We start from the raw sequence: 23,273 nt of genomic DNA, 5'->3' as shown, positions 1-23,273 counted from the left end.
GGGGAGAAATTTGGAGAACGCTGACTCGTGCGGCAGCGGCACCAGCTAAAGTGATGCGATGCCTGAGCAAACACGGCAGCCATGGATGGAATGGAACCTGTGTGTGCAGCCACTCGCAAGGCGTAGCCTGGAACTAGAATCCAAGAATTTACAGCAAGGATTTTACGCGAGATTTGCGCATCGCAAACGCGTTCGGAAATGCAAAAACCAATTCTTTAACTAGAGCAGAATTCCACGCCGCATTTCAAATGTCGCAGAATTTAAAACTTCTTTAACTCTTTGACGATTGGGAAAATTCACGTGCTCATGTGTACGGTAGGATTTGCAAAAGCAAACAAAGGAAGAAAAGATAGGATTTGCAGAAACAAAGAAAGAAAAGAAAAGAAAAACCCAGGAAGATTTGTGAGCCTAGTACGTTCGCACAGCAGGCCTGCTTATCCTGGTGCCAAAATGAAGTACACGGGTTGAACAAGCAAGCAAAAAGGCCTTGGAGGCCCAACTTGTGCACGGGGCATGGGGATTGGGGAGGGGGGGGGGGGGGCGTGACGCGTGAGCGCCTGCGCGGTGTGGCTCGCGCAGTCGCGATGCGCTGCGTAGGTTCGTTGGTTTGGTTAGTCCCACCCCGCCGAGGCAAGCAGGCAGCAGGGCAGACGCCGCTATAAGAAGGGAGGCATTGCTACCGGGCAGAGGCACGCAGCTGCGCGGTGCGCACAGAGCGAACTATTCTTTCGCCTTTTACTAAAGAATACCGTGTGTGCGCCGCAAATAGCAGCATACGCCTATTTTTGGAGGGTGCTTTCCCATTTCGGGAGGGTCCCTACAATTTGAAGAAAAAAAGTTTGTTTTTGATTGAAGGGTGCTTTCCCTTGATTGGCGCAGTGGACTCAAAAAGGCCTGCTCTGCGAACTGCGATTGTTATGTAAACAGGTTGAGTACCAAGCCCAGCCTCACTAATTATTTTCTAAAGGAATCAGTGCCGACACACTCGCAGTGATGCCAAAATGTCATCAGAATGGTATGCCAAAATCTCACTAATCGTTCCAAAGAAATCCGTGCAGCTACTCACAGCAATGGCAGAGTCTCACTAGTTCGTTCCAAAGAAGTAGAGAAGGTAACATTGCCAGCAGAACGGAGAAGCAAAACACAAGAAAAACCGAGGCAATGTGTTCAGCATTGTTAAGCGCGCTCTGATGAGTACAAGAGAAGAGGAACTTAATGCATATTTTAATCATGTTTCATCTTACCATAAATAGATCCCACACAAGACCTATCCCCTTCTAAAACTGGAACCCTATGCTTTGATGAGCATGTCAGCTCAGCTACAAAATGCACCAGCCATTTCACAATCATCAACGCAAAACAAATTTGACCTTGAGACTTTCATAGCACCCTGCTAGGTAAGCACCGCTGTAGGGCCCAAAGAAAGCTCAGCCGGACCTTGACAAAATTTCTTCACTCTGCCATTCCTTCACTTGTCATGACACAAAACAAGTTTCACATGATCAGCTGCAATTGCTTCTTTCCACCCTACAAAACACAACCACACTTCAGTACTGAGCTAAATAAGGAAGAACCACAATACACTTTCCTAATTCAAAAGATATAAAAGTTTATTTATACTCTAAGGCAAATAAAAATGACATAAAGAAGACTTGTATGTCTACTTCCTTCCTAAGGGCATAAGTTAATTTGAGCACTTCTTTTCATTCCCTCCGCTACTTATAGATGGTTTCCTGTACACATTACTCACAATGCATAAATACTTGATGCAATTTTAAAGTCGAGCATTCTTTTTCTAAGAAATAAAAAAGGGTAAGAACTGCTAGGTCAAATTAGCATGCTGAAAAACTATTTGCTTAAGAAAAGTTGGGGAAAACTTATTGGTTAGCCGTGCTTGAAGGGTGTGTGAATACAACAACAGTAAGATGTTTACTTTGAGAAAGGAAGGATGTAGCTTCTTTACTGGAAAACATGGTTCGTCGTAAATGTTCACCCTCTGTGAAATCTGCACTGCGGCAGGTTGAATGACTGCTTTCATCTGTCATACTACTGAAGCAAGAACGGTTCCCGTCAGCTGGCGCACTATTGCCATCACTATTAGAAATGCCTTCATTTCTGTTTTCCTTATGGTTAACCAGCCGCACCACATTGACTGATGCATGTTTCACAATCTTGGAACTGGGAGGGGCTGGGTCATTCTTGGAACGAGAGTCATTCAAGTGTTCACTACCATCTTCAATTGCAACACTTATAGATCCTATTAGCACACGAGAGTTTTTGCTAGGAGCCATGTTGTGTTCATCATCTACATCTAACCCATGTTTTGGACACTGGTTTCCAATCTCAGCTGGCACTTTCCGTGCCCAAGTTTTGTTTCTATTTGGCGAGCAACAGACATTTGCATCCCTGTAAGTTGAAGGTCTCGCTAAAGCTGCTTGCTTTGAAGCAACTGCGGAACCAGACACAAAGCTATTTTCAGCAAGTTTCTCTGTTTTGCCTAAATGATGCCTTGAAATAACTTGTTTCCTTAACACAACACCTTTATCCATTTCAGGCGCTGAGTCACAGCTGACATCTTCTACCGATAGGTCCACATTAAACCCATTGCCAGTTTCTGAAGTAACTGGTGCTGGAAATTCAATATATTGTGACTTTTCTTGCTCATAAAGGTCAGGATCTGAAATAGTCTTGAAACTTTGAATGCCAGGAGAACATGCTGTGTCATCCATGATTTCAGGTAACTGAATCGTCACATTCTCGTCCTTGAGGTCTTTTAACCTCTGTTCTTTCTGCCTAAGTTTCTTCATTCGCTTCCTTTCCATCAGTTCGGCTTGCCTTCAAGTTATAGAAGAAAATAAAATAAATGTCAAATCAAGATTGAACTATATGGTGGTGTATTTATACAAGAAATAAGTTAGACGGATATTTGAAATATAGTGCGGTCAAAGTGTAAAGCAATAACCTTTTCTGAGCAGCTTCCTCTTCCTCCACCAGCAACTTCTGGCATCTTAATGCTTCAGCAGCCTTATCAGCACACCATGCTTCAACCTGTTGCTTGATTTGTAGTCACAAATGAAATTGATCAAACTTATGGCTAAAGGGTAAATGCCAATTCCCTTTTGCACAATAGAAGCACTATCTTACCAGCTTTTGTTCGAGCATGTAACTAGCGCATGCAACAACATTTTTCAACTCAGTTGCAATTTTGTTTGCCTCTCCATCAAACAAAAACTTTTGTATACAAGCAGCTGTGTTTGTGCAAAGAAATGTTTTCTCACTTGCTTCATCGAGAACACTAAATAGTTCATTCGATGACACAGGCAACTGCATTGAAACCTTTGTTTGAATCAAATCCTGTAGAGACCAAAAAGAACTTAACATTCCAAATCCATACCGTAGATCACGAAAGAGTAGTTCAAAAGCCTTACCAGAAGCTCACTGCCAGCTCTTGCATATGCCATTGGCAATGAAGCGTACCCTGGCTTACACATCCATGATGATAGTGTTGTTAAAATTGATGAACCGGTGACACCCTGAAAATGTATTTCTAACCCAGTTATTGTTTTGAAAGGGAAACTGGTCCAATATGTATCACTTGTTATCTGGAAAAACGAAATTAACAATTTGGTTGTATGATAGTTACCTCTACAACAACGTTGGACAAAGACAAAACTGTGCTGGCCTCATCCACAGTCAGCTAAAGAGAACAAAAGATAAATCCAAGCTATGAGAAAAATTGCAACTAATAAAGGGAGTCACTTGAATAAACAAGCCAATGGATAAATCTAGACATACTTCACAATTCAAGTTGACACATACAAAAAGTATACTGAAAGTTATACGGCGTATCTTATCTTTTTACATGGAAAGTTACAAAGGAAACAGAGCATACTGTCTCCTTTAAAAAGTTAATAAACAAATATATAACCTGTGAGGCAGTTAGTACTCATCACAAAATACATGACCAAGCTTAGAACAAATTCAGGAAATTGGCAAAGTAAGAAGCAATTTGTTGCAGATAACTTACTTTGTTCCAGAATGCGGCAAGATGGTCTCTATTCTTGGGAAAATCCTGCAGAGCGTAAACAATGTCATGCCAATATGGCAATGAGATGGAGGAGCACCTTCATGGGGGAAAAAAACTGAATATGCAATGTAAATGAAGTTCATTATGACAACAAATAACTCTGTGATAATAGTTAAGATGTCTAAACTTGTATAACCAGGGAAAAGAGAACACTTACAAGAACATGGCATAAAAAAATCGAGGTACAAGTCACTAGAACAATTTTGTGCTTACTATTAGGTTGTTATGCTAAGCATTCTACAATAGATTATGAGACATCTGGGGAGTTGTGTATATCCCAGGTTTTGTAGAAGTGAAAGTATCTCGTGCAGCAGCAACAACAAATTGCATACTTTCTAGGAAAATAATAGGTGACTCAGCCAGCATTTCAACACCATCAGAAAAGGAAATGAATAACAATGAGAATTTTGACTCGGGAAACTAGCAAGTTATCCAGAGAGCATGCATTCGTCCAACGCACAATTTAATGACTTATGCTAAAATAACCATGCATATATGAAAATAGGAAGCATACAATGCTACTAATCACCTTCAGAACTACGCTATCTAAATACAGTGGCAAAAGTACGTGGTGGTGAAGCAGTTGGGTGAGATGATGGAGATCACAGGCACGAGAGCTATCTCCATACTTAGATCTAAAAGATCCACAGTTCTCTTACATTTCCTTCATTTATCTAACTATGGTAAGTTGGCACAGAATTGGCAGGAAAAGACAAAGGGACAAACCACGGACCTTGTCTACTTTGAGGGTTCGGCGATGAACACGTGTATGCCGCCGAAAGTTGATTGAAGAACAGAATTCTCTCGAACACTTGGTACACTTGTCCAGCTGCACCTTTGGAGGCGAGAATAATGGCCAGCCTGGAAGATCTGCAAGGTTTAAAGAAACAAAGATGCATACAGGTTTATTTGTTGGTGGCGAAATTTCTTTTGCTTATCCGACAACACCACAGCCTATATCGCAACTGAATAGAATACCTGCTTTCGACAGGACATACATTTTTCAGTCTCACCATTTGCCTTTGCAGCAGCCTGGGCAATCGCGGCAACCGCGTCCGGGACCTTCATGGATTGGATTTGGCTGGACGTGGAGATGATGTCCCTTGCTGTTTCTGCACTGTCCTTGGTGGTAACATGACTGGATTTTCTAGATGCACCCATCTCCATCTGCAAAAAAGGGGTGCGATCAGGGGCGGACCCAGTATAGGATCGACAATGTTTGCAAAAGAATCGAAGTTTAGCAGGCAAAATACATGGTCAGATCCGAATCCAAACAGCATACATTAGGGTTTTGGGTGTTCGATTTCGTACGGCGGGAAGGGAAGGGAACAGGCGGGCACACCTGCCGTATCCTTGTCGCCGACGAAGCGCCCGACGAAGACCTGGCCAAGGGCGGTCGCTCGCCCTGGCGTCGCCGGCTCGCCGCTAGGGAAGGCCGAGTGTGGAGCAGAGAAGGAAAATGGAAGGCAGCGGAGGTAAAAGGAAAAAGAAAAAGGAACGCGCGCTCAGGGCCGTCCTGGGCCCGGAACCAGCTCCTCTCACCTTGCGGCCCATAAACGAGCCCGTGCTCTCCGGCTTTCCGCAGCTCGCGGACGCTGCTGCTGGTTCGCTCGCTGAGGGAAAACTGGGCGCCGCCGGGTGCCACGACGCCTCGCTCACAGCCGTCCAGGCGTCCACCGCGCCGCCGGCGCCGGGAGCCGCGCCTAGCTGGATGCCATCCGCTTCGCCGCCGCCGGGTGCCGCACCACACTCCTGGTAGGTGCTTGTTCAAAATTCTGGGTGCAACGAAAAAGGATGCAAGGAGCTGAATTCCTCATGGACTATATAATCTGCTGGTTTATTGGGTTTGTGAATGATAGGGTTATTTTTTTCACAGGTGTACAAGAAAATCGATTTCTGCTGCCTGCCAACTGTGAATTTGTTACCATCCATCTGTCACATGGACTTCCAGCCGGGCTTCAGACATGGGAGCAGACAAGGTGGCAGTCAGAATCAGCTTCACTGAATGATGAATTGAGACTGTAAATTGATGTAAGTTCTGACTAAATATCGAATGTGATGATCAAATGTTTTTGTCAATTTTATAATATGACCACTGAAGTTGAACTGAGATGACTTAATGATGTCAATTTAAGATCAGATCATTGAATGTAGTAAAATGACTCTTGTCCCGGAATTGAATTTGAGAGCACAGATCACTGAAGTTGAATTTGGTACAAGTAAATTTGGATATGGATTCATGTTTGGTGCAAGAAGTTCCAGAGAGGAACTTCAACTCAGGCTCTATATACTATTAGCTTTCGATTGCCATTTTATGCTAGGAGGCATCCTGGGATCATGGCCACACATCTGCAAGCAAGCAAGTCTGTACATATTTGGTGATCTCCTTTGCCACACTGAGTTATGTTATGAGTTCAACAAATATTCAGATGTGCTCTCAATTGACATCATTCAGTAATCTCAGTTCACATAACTTCAGCGACAAAGTCTCAAATTGACAAAAACATTCAGAATTCAGTAATCTAACTTATGTTCTGTAGACATTGGTGCATTTTTCTATAAACTAGGTCAAAGTTAGAAAAGTTTGACCGCAGAAAAAACTTAAACGACTTATGTTTCTTGTATCTTCTGATGAATGCCATTTACATCCATTGATCAATTTGATTCGGTATGGGTTTTATTGTTTTTTCGCGCTACAAAAGGAACATACATCTAGAGACTGCATATGCCTGCTTGTTGTAATGGATCCACATGTAAGATCTGCATAACTCTATAGTATATATTGCTTCATGCTGCAAGGGATCCTAAACAGATGTTGGTGCACGTTCCAAAAAATTCACCGTGCACCTGAATAGTTATCTTGGTTAACCAATTGCCACTCCATCTAGCATTTGCTCAAATTCTTGTGTTCACACGCTTGTTTCTACTGTACTACTAAATATTTTCAGTATATTCTAATTCAGATTTATTCTTGGATATGCTTATCTAATCACAAGAGAATGACTAGATAATACTACTGTTGGACTACTAGCTAATACTAGTTTTCATGGCATTTGCAGCAACATACTAAGAAGTCCATACTGTACATCATTCAGCAAGCTAGTTCAGCTTCCATGGGAATTCCATTTCCAGGATTTACTAGCTGGCGTTGCCATGGCCCGTAGGATGTCGAGCGATCTCCACTCGGCGTCGGACGTGATAGCCGGCCGCCGCTTCCTCTCCAGGCTGCAGCACCTCAGTGCCAGCTTGAGCAGCCGCTCCGCCTGCACCTCCGGCCAGGCCCCCGCGGACACGTCCAGCACGCTATGCACCGCGTCCATCTTCACCGCCTCGCGCGCCTGCTCCGCGACGTTGAGGTCCAGCAGCCCCGTGAGCAGCTGCAGGATCACCACGCCGAACGCGTACACGTCCGACTCCGTGGTGAGCTCGCCGGTCATGAAGAACACCGGGTCCATGTACCCCGTCGTCCCCATCGGGTTGGTGCGCCGGCCGATGGTCTCCTCCTCTAGCGGCTTCACGTGCACCGCCCGCGCCGTCCCGAAGTCCCCCAGCCGGCTCACGTTGCCAGCGTCCAGGAGGATGTTGGTGAGCTTGAGGTCGGCGTGGATGATGGCGTGGGGGCGCCTGGAGTGGAGGTACGCCAGCGCCGAGCGCTGCTCGGCGAGGATCCTGACGCGGTCCTTCCACAGGAGGCCCTTGGAGAGCCTCTCCAGGAGCGTGCCGTTGGGGAGGTGCTCGTACACGAGGCTGCACGACTCCGGGCACACGCCCATCAGCCTCACGATGTGCGGGTGCTCCAATTTGCTCAGCACCATCACCTGCGGATCGGGATTGCCCAGCACAATGTTAACTTCGTCTGGTTATGGTATGCCATTTTTTGCCATGCATTTCCACGTCTGGGGTATTCAAAAAGGTGTCTGGGTAGTAAGGTGTTTGAGTTAATTAGAGTTAGTTACCTCTTGCTGATACTCAGGGAAACCTTGTCTACCATGAGGCTTCAGCATCTTGATAGCCACTGGCGTGTCACCTAGTTTTCCTTTGTAAACTGGACCATAACCTCCTTCTCCTATGAAATTTCTTGAGTGGAAGTGATCGGTTGCTTTTCCAATCTGCGACGTTGAGAATCGTTCAATGTTCTCTGGAATTTGTAACTCTGGGTATCTAGGTTCTGATAGGCTCTTCCGCTTCAACGAAGCAGCCATTTGTCTGGGTGACAAGCTCCTCGCATCACGATTAGGGCCCTCTCCTTGCAGCTCTTTCAGTTTCTTTTGGAGTCTGTCTATTTCCTCCTGACCAAAAGGAAAAAAAAAGGTGCTGAATAACAATACTTATATGATGCACTAAGGTTGTTTTTTTTTTCTTTTCTTTTCCTTTCTGGTCAGCACTAAGGAGATCCAATATATTAATGCTATCATGTAACATACATTTTATTACCATATGATTTCTATCACCTATTTCTCTGAACGGATATCCTGATGTTTTCTTACCTTCATTAATGTCATTTTTTGTTCTTTTGAACAGATTGTCATTATAACAAGTTGAAACCATCTGGCTCTGTTTTTATCAGTGGAATCTGAGGAAGGTTTTGTCGTTTAATTCTTACCATGATTTTTTCAGCCTTTTCAGTTATATTTCTGAAACTCTGTATCTCATCAGATTGGTCAGCATCCTCTTCAGCAGAGTCTTCCATCACGTCGGAAGCGACTGATTCCTCTGTGCCTTGTTCAGTCATTGTTTCATCTTCCTGCACAACATGGTGGAAGCAATCAATGTATTGTACCTACAAAAACTGCTGCCTTCAGAAATCACAATAAATATGGTGGATTATTACTACATGAGGTAAGAAACATATATTCCTTTAAGGCTACACTGTGAACATAATTACATAAATTAAGGCCTCCTAAACATACTTAAGTAGACAGTGAACTTAAACGGCATTTACGGAGCATTTCTAAAAGAAGATACTTTGAATGCACATATCCTAAAAGAAGATACTTTGAATGCACATATCCTAGAAGTTACCCTAAAAGCATAACTATTGGAAAGCATACCATTACTAATTGATCAGAATCATCCATTTCATTCAGCTCCTCCTCATCCATGCTTTCATCTGCCTGAAATCAATCAAATATGATAGTACAACAGAAATTAGAACTGACTTTGAATTATGACTATAACTTGGTAGAAATGGCTATTATTTTTGTGAATGGCAATTCTCCACTGGAAATTTACTTACGAGGTCACTTGGTGGTGTCATGTAGCCATCAGATTCCTCACCTAGCTCATGTATAGATGCTAAAATATCTGAGCTCCCTCCATATCCAATATTTCCACTGTGCTCCAAGTGATCATTGCTGGATTTAGAAATAATCGTATGCATCAAGTCATTTCCAAATGTGATCCAGAGGTTAATGATAGTAGGCCATCTGCCACTAACTAGTAGATCTCAGTTATACCTGGTGGAGATGTGTTTGCCATTGAGCACCACCCAAACCTGACAGCATTGGCGAAGAGCCACTTGCCTTGACATGTTCCTGTATACAATTTGGTTTAGTTTCATGCTAAGATAGAACATTAGTCTATTCTGTTTACAGGATGTACAAAGAGCAGCATATGTGAAGAGATGTTTTTTATGGAGTTGCTTGATGTGCAGATTCAGTTCTAACCTTGAACCAATGACGATTCTCTTAATTTTGAGCTTCTTTACCAGGTTCACAACACCAGCAACAGTGTCATCATGTGTAAGGTAATGTGCGCTAACCTGCAGGAACACATACTTGTTTCAAAGCATGTTCCCTGAGAAATAAAATTATCGTAAGTTTCAGGAGCCTATTGCAATATTAATTTTCTTCCTTGCTCCACATGACTTGTTTGCTTAACTGTTGGTGTAGATTAAATAAAATATTCAATTTATGGTACTGCTAGACAGTTTATTTACAATCGCAGATGGTGTTCAAATAGTATATCAAAGAGGAACGTCTAGGATTTAAAGTGTAACTCATTTCCTTTTCCCTGGTAAGGAGGGCCACAGACATGCATATGTACTAGTAATAACAGTTTAGCGTACTAACTTAGCATGGAGAAATTAGAAGGTCCCGAGGCAAAAGTAACAAGAATTTTAAGCATCAGAGTAGAATGTTTTCCCAGATAAACCCAAATAAGCGCTGCTATAATCTGACTTCTACGAATCTGAACTCAAAAATAAATTGATAATGTAGCATTACCTTTCTTGTACCACACAGATTTTTGTACTGTGATAACATGTTGACCATAGCTTTCGTTTCTCTGCCTCTATGCATCTCCTTCTCCTTTTCATCAGCAAACTTGTATAGAACTTTGCCACCCACTGCAGTTAGACGATAGGAGAGAAACAATAAGGTGCAGCTCATGCCTCATGACAGTACCCTCTGTTAATGCCTATGGTCATCGAGCATAGCTATTGTATTGCTGGTATTTGTGCTTAAACTTGTGTACGCTGTTAATGCCTATGGTCGTGTTATGCAATCATTTTTTGAGGCAACGACGGGGGATGAGGATCCCCACCTGATCACTTTACCACTGATCCTGGCGGAAGCCGGTAATGGACGGTGCAAGCACCGCGGTACAAATGGTGTGCCAAGGGCACAAAGTTTAGAGAGCGGGGGAACAAAGTAGAAATTACATCTGGAACAGAGAACTCCAGGTGTCCCTTGTGCATAAAGTTGGGAGTTTTGGAAGCTACGGTGCCTATCAATCATCTCCTTCTATCAATCAGTAGTTTTTAATCCTTTCTAGTATTGATCGGATGACCATAGACTTTCTATTCAGCATGCAGAAAAATAACCGAATGAAATGAATCGCAGCACAAAGAATGGAAAGGATTTGCCTGAAAGATTATAAAGATCTTACTGAAAGGCATCCACTTAGAGGGCCAGTGAACATGGACAAGAACTATGGTGGCCCTCGGGAAATTCACTGCAGCCCATAGTATGTTAGCTTTCTCCTTTCTTGAATTCTTCCCCACCGCAATATGTACCTCTTCCTCATCCATCTTTCTCAGCTTGCTCCCTACATGTACCTTCAGGAATCAAGCTAAGATTCTGCCTTTGCCATCTGCTTCAGCAGGAGCATGTCCTGAACAGGGGAAAGTGAGGTAATTACCTTTTTTGTGTCGCGACACTTTTTACTTCAACTGCATGGTATTGGTATTGGTATCAGCGTCGTCCTCATTCCTTTTGTGCCTTGTTATTCCTAGGAATTGTCAGTTCAGAGAGAGCTAAATAAGAGGAGAGGCTGGAAGTGTGGCCGTGGATTTGGTTTACTTATGGTGGGGTACCGTGTACAGCATCATCGAGCACGTCAGGTCAGTATCTGGCTACGTGCCCAAAGTATATAGCGTAGGTCTTGCTTCAATTTAGGAAAAATTTTCAGTAGCCAACTCAAATTACAACACTCGTTTGTGGTATTCTGTTTCAGTAACCAATTCTTTGAGTAATTTCCATCATCGTCTTTGTGATTTGCAAAAGGAAAAGGTTTTTATTCAGCTATGGAAATCGGTTGGAAGCTAGCGTGGTTGTCTCAAAGTTTCAGTATGGCCTATGAGTTGTGCGAAAAATTTCTACACCAATCCAAGAAGTTGAAGTACATGCGTGTCCTTGGCGACTGACTTTTGATGCTTCGCGATGAAGTCGTCCCATTAGATGGCGATTATCACAGTTTTATCGCATCTCCCTGGCCGGCAAGGCAGTCATGCTTTCACAGCATCAAAGCAGGTTGCTTTCAAGCTGCAGAAGAAATGTCCATAATATGTCTGTCTGGTATGGGAGCTTTGAATTCTGGCGCACTGGTGAATGACGATTGGACATTTGGACCTTGTTCTTTCTCCAGCAGTGCCTTTCAAAGCATTCTTGCTCTCAAAGCTGTCAATACAGTAATCCACGTCAGGACATCTCCTTCAGATTTTTTTAACACGGACTGAAGAGCATATACCGGTATCATTCTTCGAGCTGGGCGACGTGAAGATTGAGGCCGAAACTTCTTTGCATTGGAAGCTCCATGGGAGTTACTCATGGTCATGGCGTTGAACGGCTGCTACGTTGGAAGAAGATAATTCTTGCAATAGTTCAGGTCGAAATTCCGATCAGACAGACGGACGATTCACGATTCAATTGCAAATGCAAGGCACCCACAGGTAGTTCCTGATAACCGGCTTCAGAGGATCCATCCCAGTTGCTTTCGTCACGCGCAATTCCTTTTTGTTAGTTTCTTCTGAGCAGATTGCTACTGGCAGCTTTGGTCAGTCGCCTGAGACTGTGACATCGTGCCTTTCTGAATTTCCTGTGATTTGCACAGGGGTGAGACTTTGACAAACCTGGGCACTGGACACGACTTTCAAACGAAGATCTTTTTTGTCTACCCCCATGACGTTCTGTAATCAACAAATGGAAATTACTGATGGAAGGTCATCACGAGATTAAATTACACAGGTACTTTTGACACATATTTTCCTCAAACTTTCAGATCAGACAGTATATCAATGTGCTACCATATATATATTGGGAATGGCTATAAGTTCTAATAGCACAAGTTTAGAACACTAATATATATATATATATATGGCCATAAATTTTGACATTTTTCTTTGGGAACCGGGTAGTATGAACCTTATAGTCCAATGAGACTGTCATTTTGCTTCCATTACCAGTTGTCAGAGAGGTCCCTGCCATATTTAATATTCACTCAAGCAGTATGCATGGCCAGTCTGCCATTATTCAGAACTCACACAGGGTGATCACCAAAACAGTTTACATCATGTAAAATCCTGTCCAACATTAAGCACCGGTTCATTATATTTTATTTTCAAATGTATAGCTCGAAAACAAGACCAGCGTATATGGCTCGACACAGGAAAGCCTTTTTTTTCCTTGTGTGTATTTCTTTATTCTTGTTGTAGTGCCTATTAACATGATGTAGCACAGAAACACATCTTACAGCATAACATGTTATCTGCACTGATCTCCTTGCTAAGGCCATGGTTGGGTAGGAGGGAATCTGATTTAAATCCTTAAGATTTAGTCTAAATTTGAACCAAATCCTGAAAATTCCAATATCAATCACCCTCCTCCAAACACCTTTTATGTTCCCTGATAAGAAGACAGACATTAATCTCCATTTGTCTGCAGCCATTCTTGAATTGCAGAGCGCAGAGCATGATTGGGCAAAAGATCACGGTGGGGTAGCTCAAGGTTTGTCATGGGTGATGTCTGATGGCCACTGTCCAGCCATTCCCTTATTGCGTCAGCTTCATAGGTAAAACCATCTGCAGCAATTAGAGGGTCCCTCATGACATCCTGTAACACATAAATGCAAAGGTGAAACAAGATAGAACAACATCGGAATCTCAAATTCTGGCTACGCATTTTTTTGGTAAAATGACTATGAATAATAAACATAACAGAAAAGTTAAAGCAATATTTAAAGGCCAGCCAGATGTTTCACTCCAGATGTTTTACAGTAAAAAATAGGGAATCACAGGAAGGGAATTATATTCGCTAAGCAAAATGTACAACTCACCTGCAGTATTGGACATATGAAGTAGGATGGCACACCACCAAGGTCTTCTGATACTGATTTAAATGACAATGAACATAGCATTGTCGAAGCAGACTTGAACATTGGTTCAAGTACAGTCCAAGCCTCTGTTTGCAGGTCAGGACGATTTTTCCTTCTTATTTTACAGCATCTCAAACCTAACTCAGCCAACTGCTCAGCATGCATGGCAGGCCATTCACCAGCAGATGAATCTAATATTGCTTGCAAACAACCCTTTTCCATAGCCTCCTGCACTTCTTTCAATAGACCAAATCCTGATCTTCCAGTTAAAAGGCGTAGGAGTACGATGCCAAAAGAATATACATCAGATTGGGGTGTCAGGTCACCAGAGATAAGGTATTCAGGATCAATATACACAAAAGAACCCTTTGGGTGGGTATAACGGTATAGAGTAGTTGTGGCCTTGAACTGATCAGTCAATATTTGGCTTACACCAAAACCACTGAGTTTAGCTACATTATTTCCATCGAGAAGAATGTTAGATGCTTTCAGGTCACTGTGAACAATGCTATGAGGCTTATTAGAATGGAGGAAAATTAGCGCAGAGCAAATGTTAGAAGCGATACGGGTTCGTAACTGCCAACTGAGAGGCTTGGAATTATCTTTGCAAGCCAGCCGGTCATCCAAGCTTCCATTTGGCATGTACTCATAGACAAGGGCTTGAGCATCCTTGCATGCTCCTATAAGAGTGACAAGGTTTGGATGCCGCACCCTGCTGAGAATTTCCACCTGTCAAGCAGGAAAGACTTTAAGCATCTGCAGGACAGTTTATACGAACCAACAAAATGCAGTTTATACGAAGGCAAGTGGTTAGAACTGAGAATTCAACCTCTTGACTGAACTGTGACTGTGTCGGTGTAGTTTCAGGATTCAACTTCTTTATAGCTACGTTGGTGTGCCGGAGAAAGCCCTTGTATACACTTCCATATACACTTTCTCCAATCTTCATTGAATGGTCAAAGTCATTAGTTGCTTCCTTAATCTCTGAGTAGGATAACTCTGTAATGTGCATCATCCCCTCTGCAGTTGCACTAGACTCTCCTTTCTTCGCACGTAGCATTTCTGTCTCTCTCAGCGCTTTGTCACGCTGCAACATCAAATCCTTGATGATACGGTCAGAATGGGCACCTCTCTTCTCCAGGACCATTCTTTGCTCACGTTCCCCTTGAAGTTTTGCACAAAGTTCATCGGTCCTTACTGTGAGACTCTCAATTTCTTCCATTATTGTTGTCAGCTTTTCTTCCAGTTCATTCTTTTGCTTCATTTCACGGAGGTACAAATTTTCAGAGGCTTGTGCCTGTTGAGGAAATTCAGTGCGACACAATAAAGAACTTTGTTCACAGTTTAAGCCTGTAGCCGCTACTTATCCAGAGTAATGTCTCCAGTTTTTTAATCCACCGTTATGTTTCTGAAAGTACTTTGCATGCACAGTAAAAAAATTACTCTGGTATTAACCTCGCTAGCAAACAGCAATGCAAGTCAATTAAGTCCTCTAATATATTGTGAGTGCAATGTGAATGATAACTATAAATTAAGATAATTACTTTCTGTAAAGCCTCAAATAACTCTCTTTCCGCTTTCTCACGTCTGCATTTCTCTTCATAAGCTTCTTGCCTTACACTCTCTAGCTCCCTGAGGATATGCTGGAAATTATCGTAGGACTCATAAGTTTCTTCAACGTTGCCCTGCAAGAGATCAATTTCACACATCATGTTTTTGTCGATTATGGAAATACAAAACTAAGATATTGCTGATGCATGACACTAGGTAAGCCAATGCTGTTAAGACACTGCAATTCTAGAAGTTGATTTAAAGATCAAGACTACCAGCTAAAGTGGTATGATCTAAAAGATCATCTTAGTGTATCTGTCAAGTAATTCATCATGGAGCACATTTTAGGTGCAGGTTGAATCATTGACTGTTTCATCATGATGCTATGAGTTATGCATGTTGACTATCATGTACCAACCAGCCTTCAAATCTTTCTTTATAAATTAATAAATGTAGCTTCTTCGTTGCTTGATTTTATGTTTGACATAATTTCAGCACCATCAGTACCTTCTCACTGATGTAGAACGGGTCTGAAGAAGTCCTTTCAATCCGTTGTTCCCCGATTGATTTGCATAGCCATGTGTTTGCAACACACCACATTTCTGACAGACTTGCTGATTTGTCCACAGAATAATGTGTGACCCCAGAGCTTTGTCTACATTCCTGCATTTCTTCATGGCTAAGCTGAACAGCTTTCCTAGTGTAGAGGAAACGGAAAAAAAATCAAGTTCGTTTCAAGGTATCTATACATTAATGTTTTTACTGATTTTACACACGCAAATGGACTGAAGCCTAGAAAGAGTCATTGCAACTGCAAGCACAAAATTAAAGTGTATCCTCAGCTCACGAACCATACCTATGGCAAACCAGTGTTCCCTTGCAAATAAACCAAATTTTGCATGAAGGATCTGCTTGCAGTTCTACGAATCGTGCTTTCCTGGACTTCGGAATCTTCATTTTCCTGAACTCTTGAAACCAGGAGTTAGCTTTTAGTGAACCAATAGGGAATATCTTATTATTCAGAGTTAGAAAAGTAGTAGAAACATGAAAGTTTCTTCCTAAGCAAAGCATTGGCTAGTCGTTTATCTAATAGACTGCAAACCAACATTTCTCTTAAGAATATGTATGAATCCACAACCTTTTAAATACATGGGTCCTCGCTATGATTAGGAAACGCTTATCTATAGTTATCATACATAGAAGTGTTACTGCAGTAAAAATATCATTCAGAACTTTGGCACATACTTTGTATAATGCTTATCAGATGCTGCCCCCATAACAAGTGCAGTAACATGATGCTCAGAAATGAGCTCCACTAGTCCCTGTGCAACATCATCTGATTCAACTACCAACTTCTCAGCATGTATCTGCGAGATGTATAGTGCAGTGAGTTAACATGATGGATTAGTCTGATGACATCCTGTGATTAAATCATGCATAGGTACATTTGTGCTGCAAATGATTATTTTGCAGTTTCTCCATTTCTAGGAATGAAAATGTGGAATGTCATAATTAATTGTGTGGGAGAAGCAGAGCAGCAGACCCTTCCTTGTGCGCATAAGTGTAGGTATTGATCCAAACTGTCATTGACTCTTTGTAGTTCCATCTCCTTGTATGCAGCTAGCTCCTGCTCCCCAACCTGGGCAGCTGGAATCCTGGCACCCACTGTGCACAATATTGGAGCATAAACATCAAAACATGTGCATTCACATACATGGAATTGGAATCAAAATTAGAACCAGGAATCTGAAAATCACTATATATTTATTCCAACACGGAGCCCAATTTATATAATACGAATAGTGCTGCAACCGGCAAATGAAGTTCCCCTCTTTGAGTTAAATTGGGCTTTATTGCACACAGCCACACAGTGGAACTCTAGTGCAGGTAAATTTGCAGGAATATTCGGACATGAAGCTATTAGATACTTGGATCATGTAAAGAAGTCCAATTTTGACGGCTGTTAAACAGATAGGCGAACTGTGAAATTACACGAATTGAAGCTACAACACAAACACATGATTGGCATGAGAAAACAGTCAACCATATCATCTCCTGAAGTCTGAAGAAAAGACCTTTCCATTTGCAGCAGTGAACACTGAACAGGAAGACCTTTCCATTTGCAGTGGAGAAGAGGAAGCGGAAGAAGAGGGCGAGGGACGTACGGAAGGGCAGGAGCTTGGGAGGCGAGTAGACATGGAGCAGCACGAAGGAGGCGGCGCCGGCGCCGGCGCCACGGGGGAACTTGTGCAGCGCCCAGAGCAGCGTGGCCCTGGACTCGGCCACCTCCCTCCCCACGGCCACGTACACCTTCTCGCCGGGGAGCGGCGGCTCCGGCGAATCATCGGCGTGCGGCGTGGGCGGCGAGGAGGAGCCGGCCGTGGCTGCAGTAGCCATGCCCGTGCGCTGCAGGCTGCAGCTGCTTCGTCTGGTGCGTTTGGCCTGCTGCCTTGGCTGTCCAAGGCGGCCGGCGGGCGGTTGCTTTGCTTGTCGGGGTCCTGCCTGCCATTTCTGGGCCCCTGTACCCATTTATATAATGGTTTCTACCCGCCCAACACGCAGAAAATTTCCTTGTTACACTAGTGTATTTATGTTGTTTCATCACATAGTACTTAAAATCGCCATTTTTTTATCTACTTTTCTTCATTCACGCGTCGTTGTAGAGAGGACTATAGATGACTGCTCGATTTATACGAGTTTTGAGGATGTGCATCTAGTATTTATTTATTTATTTATTTATTTTAAAATAAAACCATGTATGCGTATGGTAAATTAGTTAAGGATACAATTACGGTGGTTTCGTGGTGCATAATACTAGCTACTTTGTTTGGGCAAAAGTAAACAAATTTTGATGTAGTAAATCATGTGGGAATTACATAAGCTGATTGCGGTTGCAGTTAATACAGGCCGCTGACATTTTTAGCAGTTTTGTATAATTCCTCAACGGGGGTAATAAATCGCATGCGCTTGACTAGTTGACTAGTACCAGTATAGCACAAGCACACAGAGTTGACATGGAGACGCGTAAAATCTGCATTGCCGTTCGTTGACAATTGATCAAGCCTTGGTCACTTCCCTTCCCTTCATGATGATGCGTTCTCTATGGTTTTTGCAATTGATGTGTACGTACTACCTTAGTTTGCGCGTCAATTATATTTGATCCTACACACGCAACTACATACGTTCACACACGTAGCATTTGCGATTAGTATAGTATTTGGTAAGTAGTATACTCGATGGAGCTCACACGCGTTGCTACGGAACTGACCTTTCCTAGGCGGCTGATCAGTGCCACCCGGTCCGTACTAAATGCCATACTATTTAGTACCGGCTAAAATATTCATTACTAAAAGATTCGAACCCACGACCTCTAGCCTCGCACATTGCTTCCTTATCATCCTATGTATACATCATATATGATTGGATGGGAGATACATTCCTTTTAATGTAATCCGTAAATGACCATTTAGTATGGGATCAAGACAACTCCCAGTACTAAATGTCACCATTTATGTCACCATTTAGTATCGGGTGGTGTCACTGACCGGTACTGCCGAGTCATTTTAGTACCAGGTCAAAACACCGGCCGGTACTAAAATGCGACATTTACTACAGGCCGATGTCTTAACCCAGTACTAAAATAGCTTCGAAAGCTTTTAAATTTGAACCCGGTACTAAAATGGATCCGTGGCAATTTTAGTACCGGACCAAAAGTTAACCAGTACTGAGTCACGGAATGAAAGTCCATTTTTGTAGCTGTGATAAACAACAAACACAAAGGCGGGAGTTCCGCAAAGAACTACTTTGACTTATGAAAAATAGAGAAGCAAGATGAAATGAACTCGTGACGTACGTTATAATATAAATGTTCATTAACTAGTTTGCTACTCTCATCAATCTTGTAGAGTAGAGCCTACTACGTTCACATTGTACCCGTAGAACAAAAAACAGACCTGGTTCACTAGTTGGACCGGAAAAGTCATGAACCGATGACAATAGGTTTGGTTCAAACCAAAAGATCGGTCATGCAATTGAACAGTGCGAACTGACCGGTTTTCCATTGAACCGTGAACAAGTGAACCGGTTTTCCAGTGAAGCATTGATTAATTCGATGTTTGGACACTGATTTAGAACTTTGGACAATAGACTATTGCGGTATTATCATGTTATCTCATATTTTATACTATATGCGTTATGTTTGGATAAATTTTATTTCATATATGATCGAAAACTTACATATTTTCAATACAAGTTATGAGAAATTCATACTATACTGATAAATAGTGAACCACGGGTTAGACCATTGAACCAGTGAATCAGTAGCATGACCGGTTCGATTACCGGTTCTGCTTTTCGTTCTATAATTGTACCCCAATTATCGTGATCTTATTATATCCTAATTGACATATCAGCAGTGTCATGGATGCATACCTATCATATTAGATGTTAATAGATGTTAAGAATATAGGTAGATGCAATATTAAATTCTGTTATGAAATAAATCATGATAAACACAGGAACTAGCATGCATAAGTCTAACATACTAGTGAGTATAAACAGCATAGCCAGTAACTCAGGATACTGCTTAAGGAACAGATCAGATCACAGAACATGTACTGAGGTTTGGCTGGAGGATTGACGACGACGAACCGCCGCTGCTGGAGACGACGAAGGCGGTTGGCCCGTGAGGCGACGGAGTTGGGTGGAAGACGTGCCGTGGTGAAGATTTTGAGCAGTCGCGCAAAAACGCTTCCCAAAAATCTTATTCGCCCTCTCCTGGTGCAGGATTCCAAAGACGAAAAGTTTTAGAGACCTGCTCTCCCGTTCGCTGATGCGCGCCGGCGCTCAGGATAGAGAAGACTATGGTGGCGATGCAGCAACAAGAAGAGGCAAAAACCATAGATTTTGGTGTGTCTTCGGTGAAGGCCGATGAATTATATATATATATATATATATATGGGGAAGTCAAACCGACCTCGCTCGTGATCGGGATCTAAACCGATTAGGTTTAGGATTTACTCCCATATCTCGCAGACTTAGGGACCAAATCACCAAAAATTAAAACTACAAAAAGGAAGCCGTGCGCCCTACAAGATGAGGGGCCGGATTTCAGCGGACCATTCACGAGCCGCCCTTCGCCCCGCCCGAGCCCGAGTCCGGCGAGGCAAGGCGTGGTGTATGGTATTTTATCTTCCCTCCTCCATCATATAGCTTGGAGGAGTGGAGATAATCTGTATATTTATATTGGTCAACCCTTTTACCATTTTCTCTTGCACACATGGACTTTTGAGATTTATTAAAATTTCTAAATTTATTAATAGGTTAAGCCCACTAAAATTGCAGCATTAGGTTATTTAGACCCGAGCCCTTAGTTCGTTGTGAGCTTCTGATAATCAGATGACATGAGAAGGAGAGGTGTTGGCTCGTGGGCATGGCGACGTGGACGGCCCCCACCACGTAGTGATGTTCTAGCTGCAAATGGCCATCTCCCTGGACTGTCAGGCGCTTGTAGCCTGCCCGGCACCACCGTCATGAAAAAAAAAACGAGACGGGAATAGGCAGACAGCCACCCCGCCTGGCGCCTGCACCACTGTCATGATATGCGCTTGTGCCGCCAAGCTACACGACGGCTCTGGCTTGGGAATCTGGTAGAAAAAAAAAGAAAATTTTCTAATATTATCTACGCCGGGATGAACATCAAAACTAGATGCAAATACCCTAGGGCGAGATTATGGATATTGATGTCCCTGAGGCCGCGCAAGTGGAAGTGTGGGCTGACCAAGAATCGAGCAACATTGGTTTACATCTTTAATACCATGTGAAAAGATTGGATATTGTGAAATCCTAATAATATGATAGACCGCCTGCATATCCCGCTACGCAGAGCAGTGGCGGACCGTGAAGTAAATTGTAGGGGGGCCAATTACTGGTGTGTGCGTTGATGGGCTTAGCTACTAGCTGGTTAGCTTTTTCTTCGCCCTTGAACATTGGATATTCTAGACTATTCACTGCTGGACTGGTAATTTGTTTTGAGGGGGGAGGGGCGGAGCCCAGTTTGGTCTCCCCTATGGTCCACCAGTGACGCAGAGGTTGGAAGAGGTTGGAAATGTACTTTAAGATTTTAAAATTCAATAAAACTTCCTTATCAGAAAAGTGACAGCACTTAGCAGGTCCTGATGCCACCCACTCACTCGATCATGCTTAGTGATTATCCCGGTCGGCGACTTCAGGTCGTAATGTGATAGATACTCTCGTTTCTTCAGAATGCACGGTGAATTGCTCGCATTGGCCATACAATATATGTAGTGATCGGTTCTCACTCCACTGTCACTCCCTACGCACTCGACATCAGCTAGCTAGCAAATCAAACCCACCTGAAGTGCTGTGCCATGAGGAAGGGAGGAAGCAAGGAAGCTACCGTCGAGTTTCCCTGCAAGCAAAACCGAGGAAACGCGTGGAAATTAGCCGGATTTAATTTGTGCATGGCCTGGCCTCTCGCGTAGTAGTTTACGACGTCTTTCGTGTGGTCGGGATGGTTTGTCCGGTTGCCTTTGTTTTCATTCAGGTCTACCTTATTCCTTCCGGACTGACTCTTCTTTTACTTAATCCGTGGAGATTGACACCGTTGTGGTCTGTGGACAGAGCAGCAGCCTTGCCGGACACGCAGCAGCAACTAGTAAGGGCATCGTGACAACAAGAATGCAGTTACGAGAGACAGAAATCTCAACTCTGAATGCGACTAGCTCTGACAGTGATAATATTCTCCAGAAAGAAATTGAGGTTGAACAATAATAGAGCTTCCAAGCAAGTTATGTCACTTGCCCTGGGTTCACCACTTCTTTTATTTTTTTGGGCACGCCTTGGTTCATCCTTACAGAAGGCATTGTTGTCTTCTTGATGTTTCGTTGAGCAAAGCGAGTCTTGTGTCGGCAGCAATGGAAGAATGCCATCCATCTTTACTGCGTTGGGTGGCCTGGTTGCTATAGGAGGTGTAGAATTTCGGGGTGGGGAAATTAATTCCCACCTACATTTATATTGTTGATCGAAGGAGGCAGCAAACCAATTGCATTATAATTTATGCTTCACAATTTCTTATCAAGTGGCCATTGGTTTTCTAATTTAAATTGGATATTTTTTTGGGAGGAGCAAAAATAACGACAAAGGATCCACATTATTCAACATTTCGCAGTCAAAACTCGTTGGCCACTTGATGACTAACCTAAGGGATTGCATCATTTAGGCTAGGAAGCTTTGTCTGTTTGAGAAAAATATATTAAAAAACAATCCATCAACCATCATTCATTCGCTAAAAATACTAGGGAAACCACGAAAATCTTGTAGTATCAGGCTAGGCACGGACGGAGGAAGTTGCTGGAGTCAAGGGACGCGCCAAGGGGCATGACTGCAGGTGCTAGGCAGAAGCAGGAAGAGGTGATGATCGGTCTCCGGTTGCCCATGGCACCGTTCACAGTAAGAGTCCTACAGGCGGCGGATGTTCCTATGAAGGATCCCCTGTGTGTGGAACATTGATTGACACATAGGGCCTGTTTAGATCATTTTGCAAAAATGTAAAAAAATTTTTTGCAAAGGAATTTTACCAATTTGAAGTACTAAATAAAGTCTATTTACAAAACTTTTTGCATGGATGGGTTGTAAATCACGAGACGAATCTAATGATGCTAATTAATCCATGATTAAGCAATAATTAGCGGATGGTTACTGTAGCATCACTGTTGCAAAACATGGATTAAGTAGGCTCATTAGATTCGTCTCGCGATTTATAACCCATCCATGCAAAAAATTTTGTAAATAGACTTTATTTAATACTTCAAATTAATAAGATTCTTTTAGCATCTTTGCGTTTACAGTTTTTTGCGTTTTTGCGGAAGGAACTGGCCCCCATAGCCGAATGCCGATTCCGTTTTGCCAGCTGCGCCAGCTCATGGGCCACACCATTGTTCTCTCTCCTCGTATGGACATCCGTCCAATCTGACAGGCCATCGCCTGCCTCTCGTGCTTCATCTATGATGAACTTCAGACGCGA

At 42.9% G+C, this 23,273-nt stretch overlaps 3 protein-coding genes, 1 long non-coding RNA gene and 1 other non-coding gene across 17 annotated transcripts; 2 read left to right on the top strand and 3 right to left on the bottom strand.

Annotated features, from left to right (window-relative positions):
• Positions 1–695: 695 nt before the first annotated feature.
• On the top strand, positions 696–815 carry LOC112883692. Its single transcript, XR_003226945.1, has one exon. It is a non-coding gene; the product is annotated as a U5 spliceosomal RNA (small nuclear RNA).
• A 316-nt stretch (positions 816–1,131) lies between these two features.
• LOC112879646 lies at positions 1,132–5,701 on the bottom strand. Of its 8 annotated transcripts, none has more exons than XM_025943991.1 (10): positions 5,430–5,701; positions 5,086–5,254; positions 4,821–4,957; positions 4,028–4,072; positions 3,644–3,697; positions 3,429–3,533; positions 3,145–3,354; positions 2,963–3,054; positions 1,934–2,835; positions 1,132–1,527 (listed from the first exon to the last, which is right to left on the bottom strand). In XM_025943991.1, exons 2-10 carry the CDS (start codon positions 5,252–5,254, stop codon positions 1,469–1,471), a joined length of 1,773 nt encoding a protein of 590 aa, XP_025799776.1. In that variant the 5' UTR covers positions 5,430–5,701; the 3' UTR covers positions 1,132–1,468. The 8 variants fall into 8 exon arrangements, with proteins under 8 accessions (XP_025799776.1, XP_025799783.1, XP_025799780.1 ...); XM_025943998.1 differs by having other exon boundaries at positions 1,964–2,835; XM_025943995.1 differs by having other exon boundaries at positions 2,963–3,048.
• LOC112879648 lies at positions 5,670–17,952 on the top strand. Of its 2 annotated transcripts, XR_003226126.1 has the most exons (14): positions 5,670–5,842; positions 5,964–6,118; positions 8,609–8,669; positions 8,744–8,926; positions 9,798–10,809; positions 10,895–11,053; positions 11,151–11,219; positions 11,322–11,429; positions 11,593–12,257; positions 12,419–12,552; positions 13,249–13,375; positions 13,646–13,774; positions 15,859–15,968; positions 17,356–17,952. It is a non-coding gene; the product is annotated as an uncharacterized LOC112879648 (long non-coding RNA). The 2 variants fall into 2 exon arrangements; XR_003226127.1 differs by lacking the exons at positions 5,670–5,842; positions 5,964–6,118 and adding an exon at positions 8,368–8,398.
• LOC112879643 (U-box domain-containing protein 33-like) lies at positions 6,899–11,384 on the bottom strand. Of its 5 annotated transcripts, none has more exons than XM_025943985.1 (10): positions 11,228–11,384; positions 10,976–11,144; positions 10,312–10,433; positions 9,754–9,848; positions 9,544–9,621; positions 9,324–9,441; positions 9,139–9,201; positions 8,691–8,867; positions 8,044–8,376; positions 6,899–7,905 (listed from the first exon to the last, which is right to left on the bottom strand). In XM_025943985.1, exons 2-10 carry the CDS (start codon positions 11,115–11,117, stop codon positions 7,192–7,194), a joined length of 1,842 nt encoding a protein of 613 aa, XP_025799770.1. In that variant the 5' UTR covers positions 11,118–11,144; positions 11,228–11,384; the 3' UTR covers positions 6,899–7,191. The 5 variants fall into 5 exon arrangements, with proteins under 5 accessions (XP_025799770.1, XP_025799772.1, XP_025799771.1 ...); XM_025943987.1 differs by having other exon boundaries at positions 8,691–8,831; XM_025943986.1 differs by having other exon boundaries at positions 10,976–11,134; positions 11,228–11,371.
• On the bottom strand, positions 12,855–17,791 carry LOC112879642 (U-box domain-containing protein 33-like). The gene is made up of 9 exons (XM_025943984.1): positions 17,395–17,791; positions 16,773–16,894; positions 16,475–16,596; positions 16,086–16,190; positions 15,737–15,926; positions 15,223–15,363; positions 14,508–14,975; positions 13,640–14,407; positions 12,855–13,416 (listed from the first exon to the last, which is right to left on the bottom strand). The coding sequence occupies exons 1-9, from the start codon at positions 17,756–17,758 to the stop codon at positions 13,228–13,230; spliced, it is 2,469 nt and encodes an 822-aa protein (XP_025799769.1). The 5' UTR covers positions 17,759–17,791; the 3' UTR covers positions 12,855–13,227.
• Positions 17,953–23,273: the final 5,321 nt, after the last annotated feature.

Source organism: Panicum hallii, chromosome 2 (assembly GCF_002211085.1).
Source record: "Panicum hallii strain FIL2 chromosome 2, PHallii_v3.1, whole genome shotgun sequence".
NCBI classification, from domain to species: Eukaryota; Viridiplantae; Streptophyta; class Magnoliopsida; order Poales; family Poaceae; genus Panicum; species Panicum hallii.
The sequence above is the reverse complement of the archived record's forward strand: the minus strand, read 5'-3'. Positions and strand labels throughout refer to the sequence as shown.

Coding starts and splice junctions, on each gene's coding strand:
- LOC112879646 (XM_025943991.1), bottom strand. CDS start 5,254: ATGGAGATGGGTGCATCTAGAAAATCCAGTCATGTTACCACCAAGGAC. Junction 3,055..3,144: donor ACATGCTCGAACAAAAGCTG/GTAAGATAGTGC, acceptor CTACAAATCAAG/CAACAGGTTGAAGCATGGTG. Junction 2,836..2,962: donor GAGGAAGCTGCTCAGAAAAG/GTTATTGCTTTA, acceptor TATAACTTGAAG/GCAAGCCGAACTGATGGAAA.
- LOC112879643 (XM_025943985.1), bottom strand. CDS start 11,117: ATGGATGAGGAAGAGGTACATATTGCGGTGGGGAAGAATTCAAGAAAG. Junction 9,849..10,311: donor ATCTGTGTGGTACAAGAAAG/GTAATGCTACAT, acceptor GTGTTCCTGCAG/GTTAGCGCACATTACCTTAC. Junction 9,202..9,323: donor TGACACCACCAAGTGACCTC/GTAAGTAAATTT, acceptor GATTGATTTCAG/GCAGATGAAAGCATGGATGA.
- LOC112879642 (XM_025943984.1), bottom strand. CDS start 17,758: ATGGGTACAGGGGCCCAGAAATGGCAGGCAGGACCCCGACAAGCAAAG. Junction 15,927..16,085: donor GGAACACTGGTTTGCCATAG/GTATGGTTCGTG, acceptor CCTCTACACTAG/GAAAGCTGTTCAGCTTAGCC. Junction 13,417..13,639: donor TCATATGTCCAATACTGCAG/GTGAGTTGTACA, acceptor TATGTGTTACAG/GATGTCATGAGGGACCCTCT.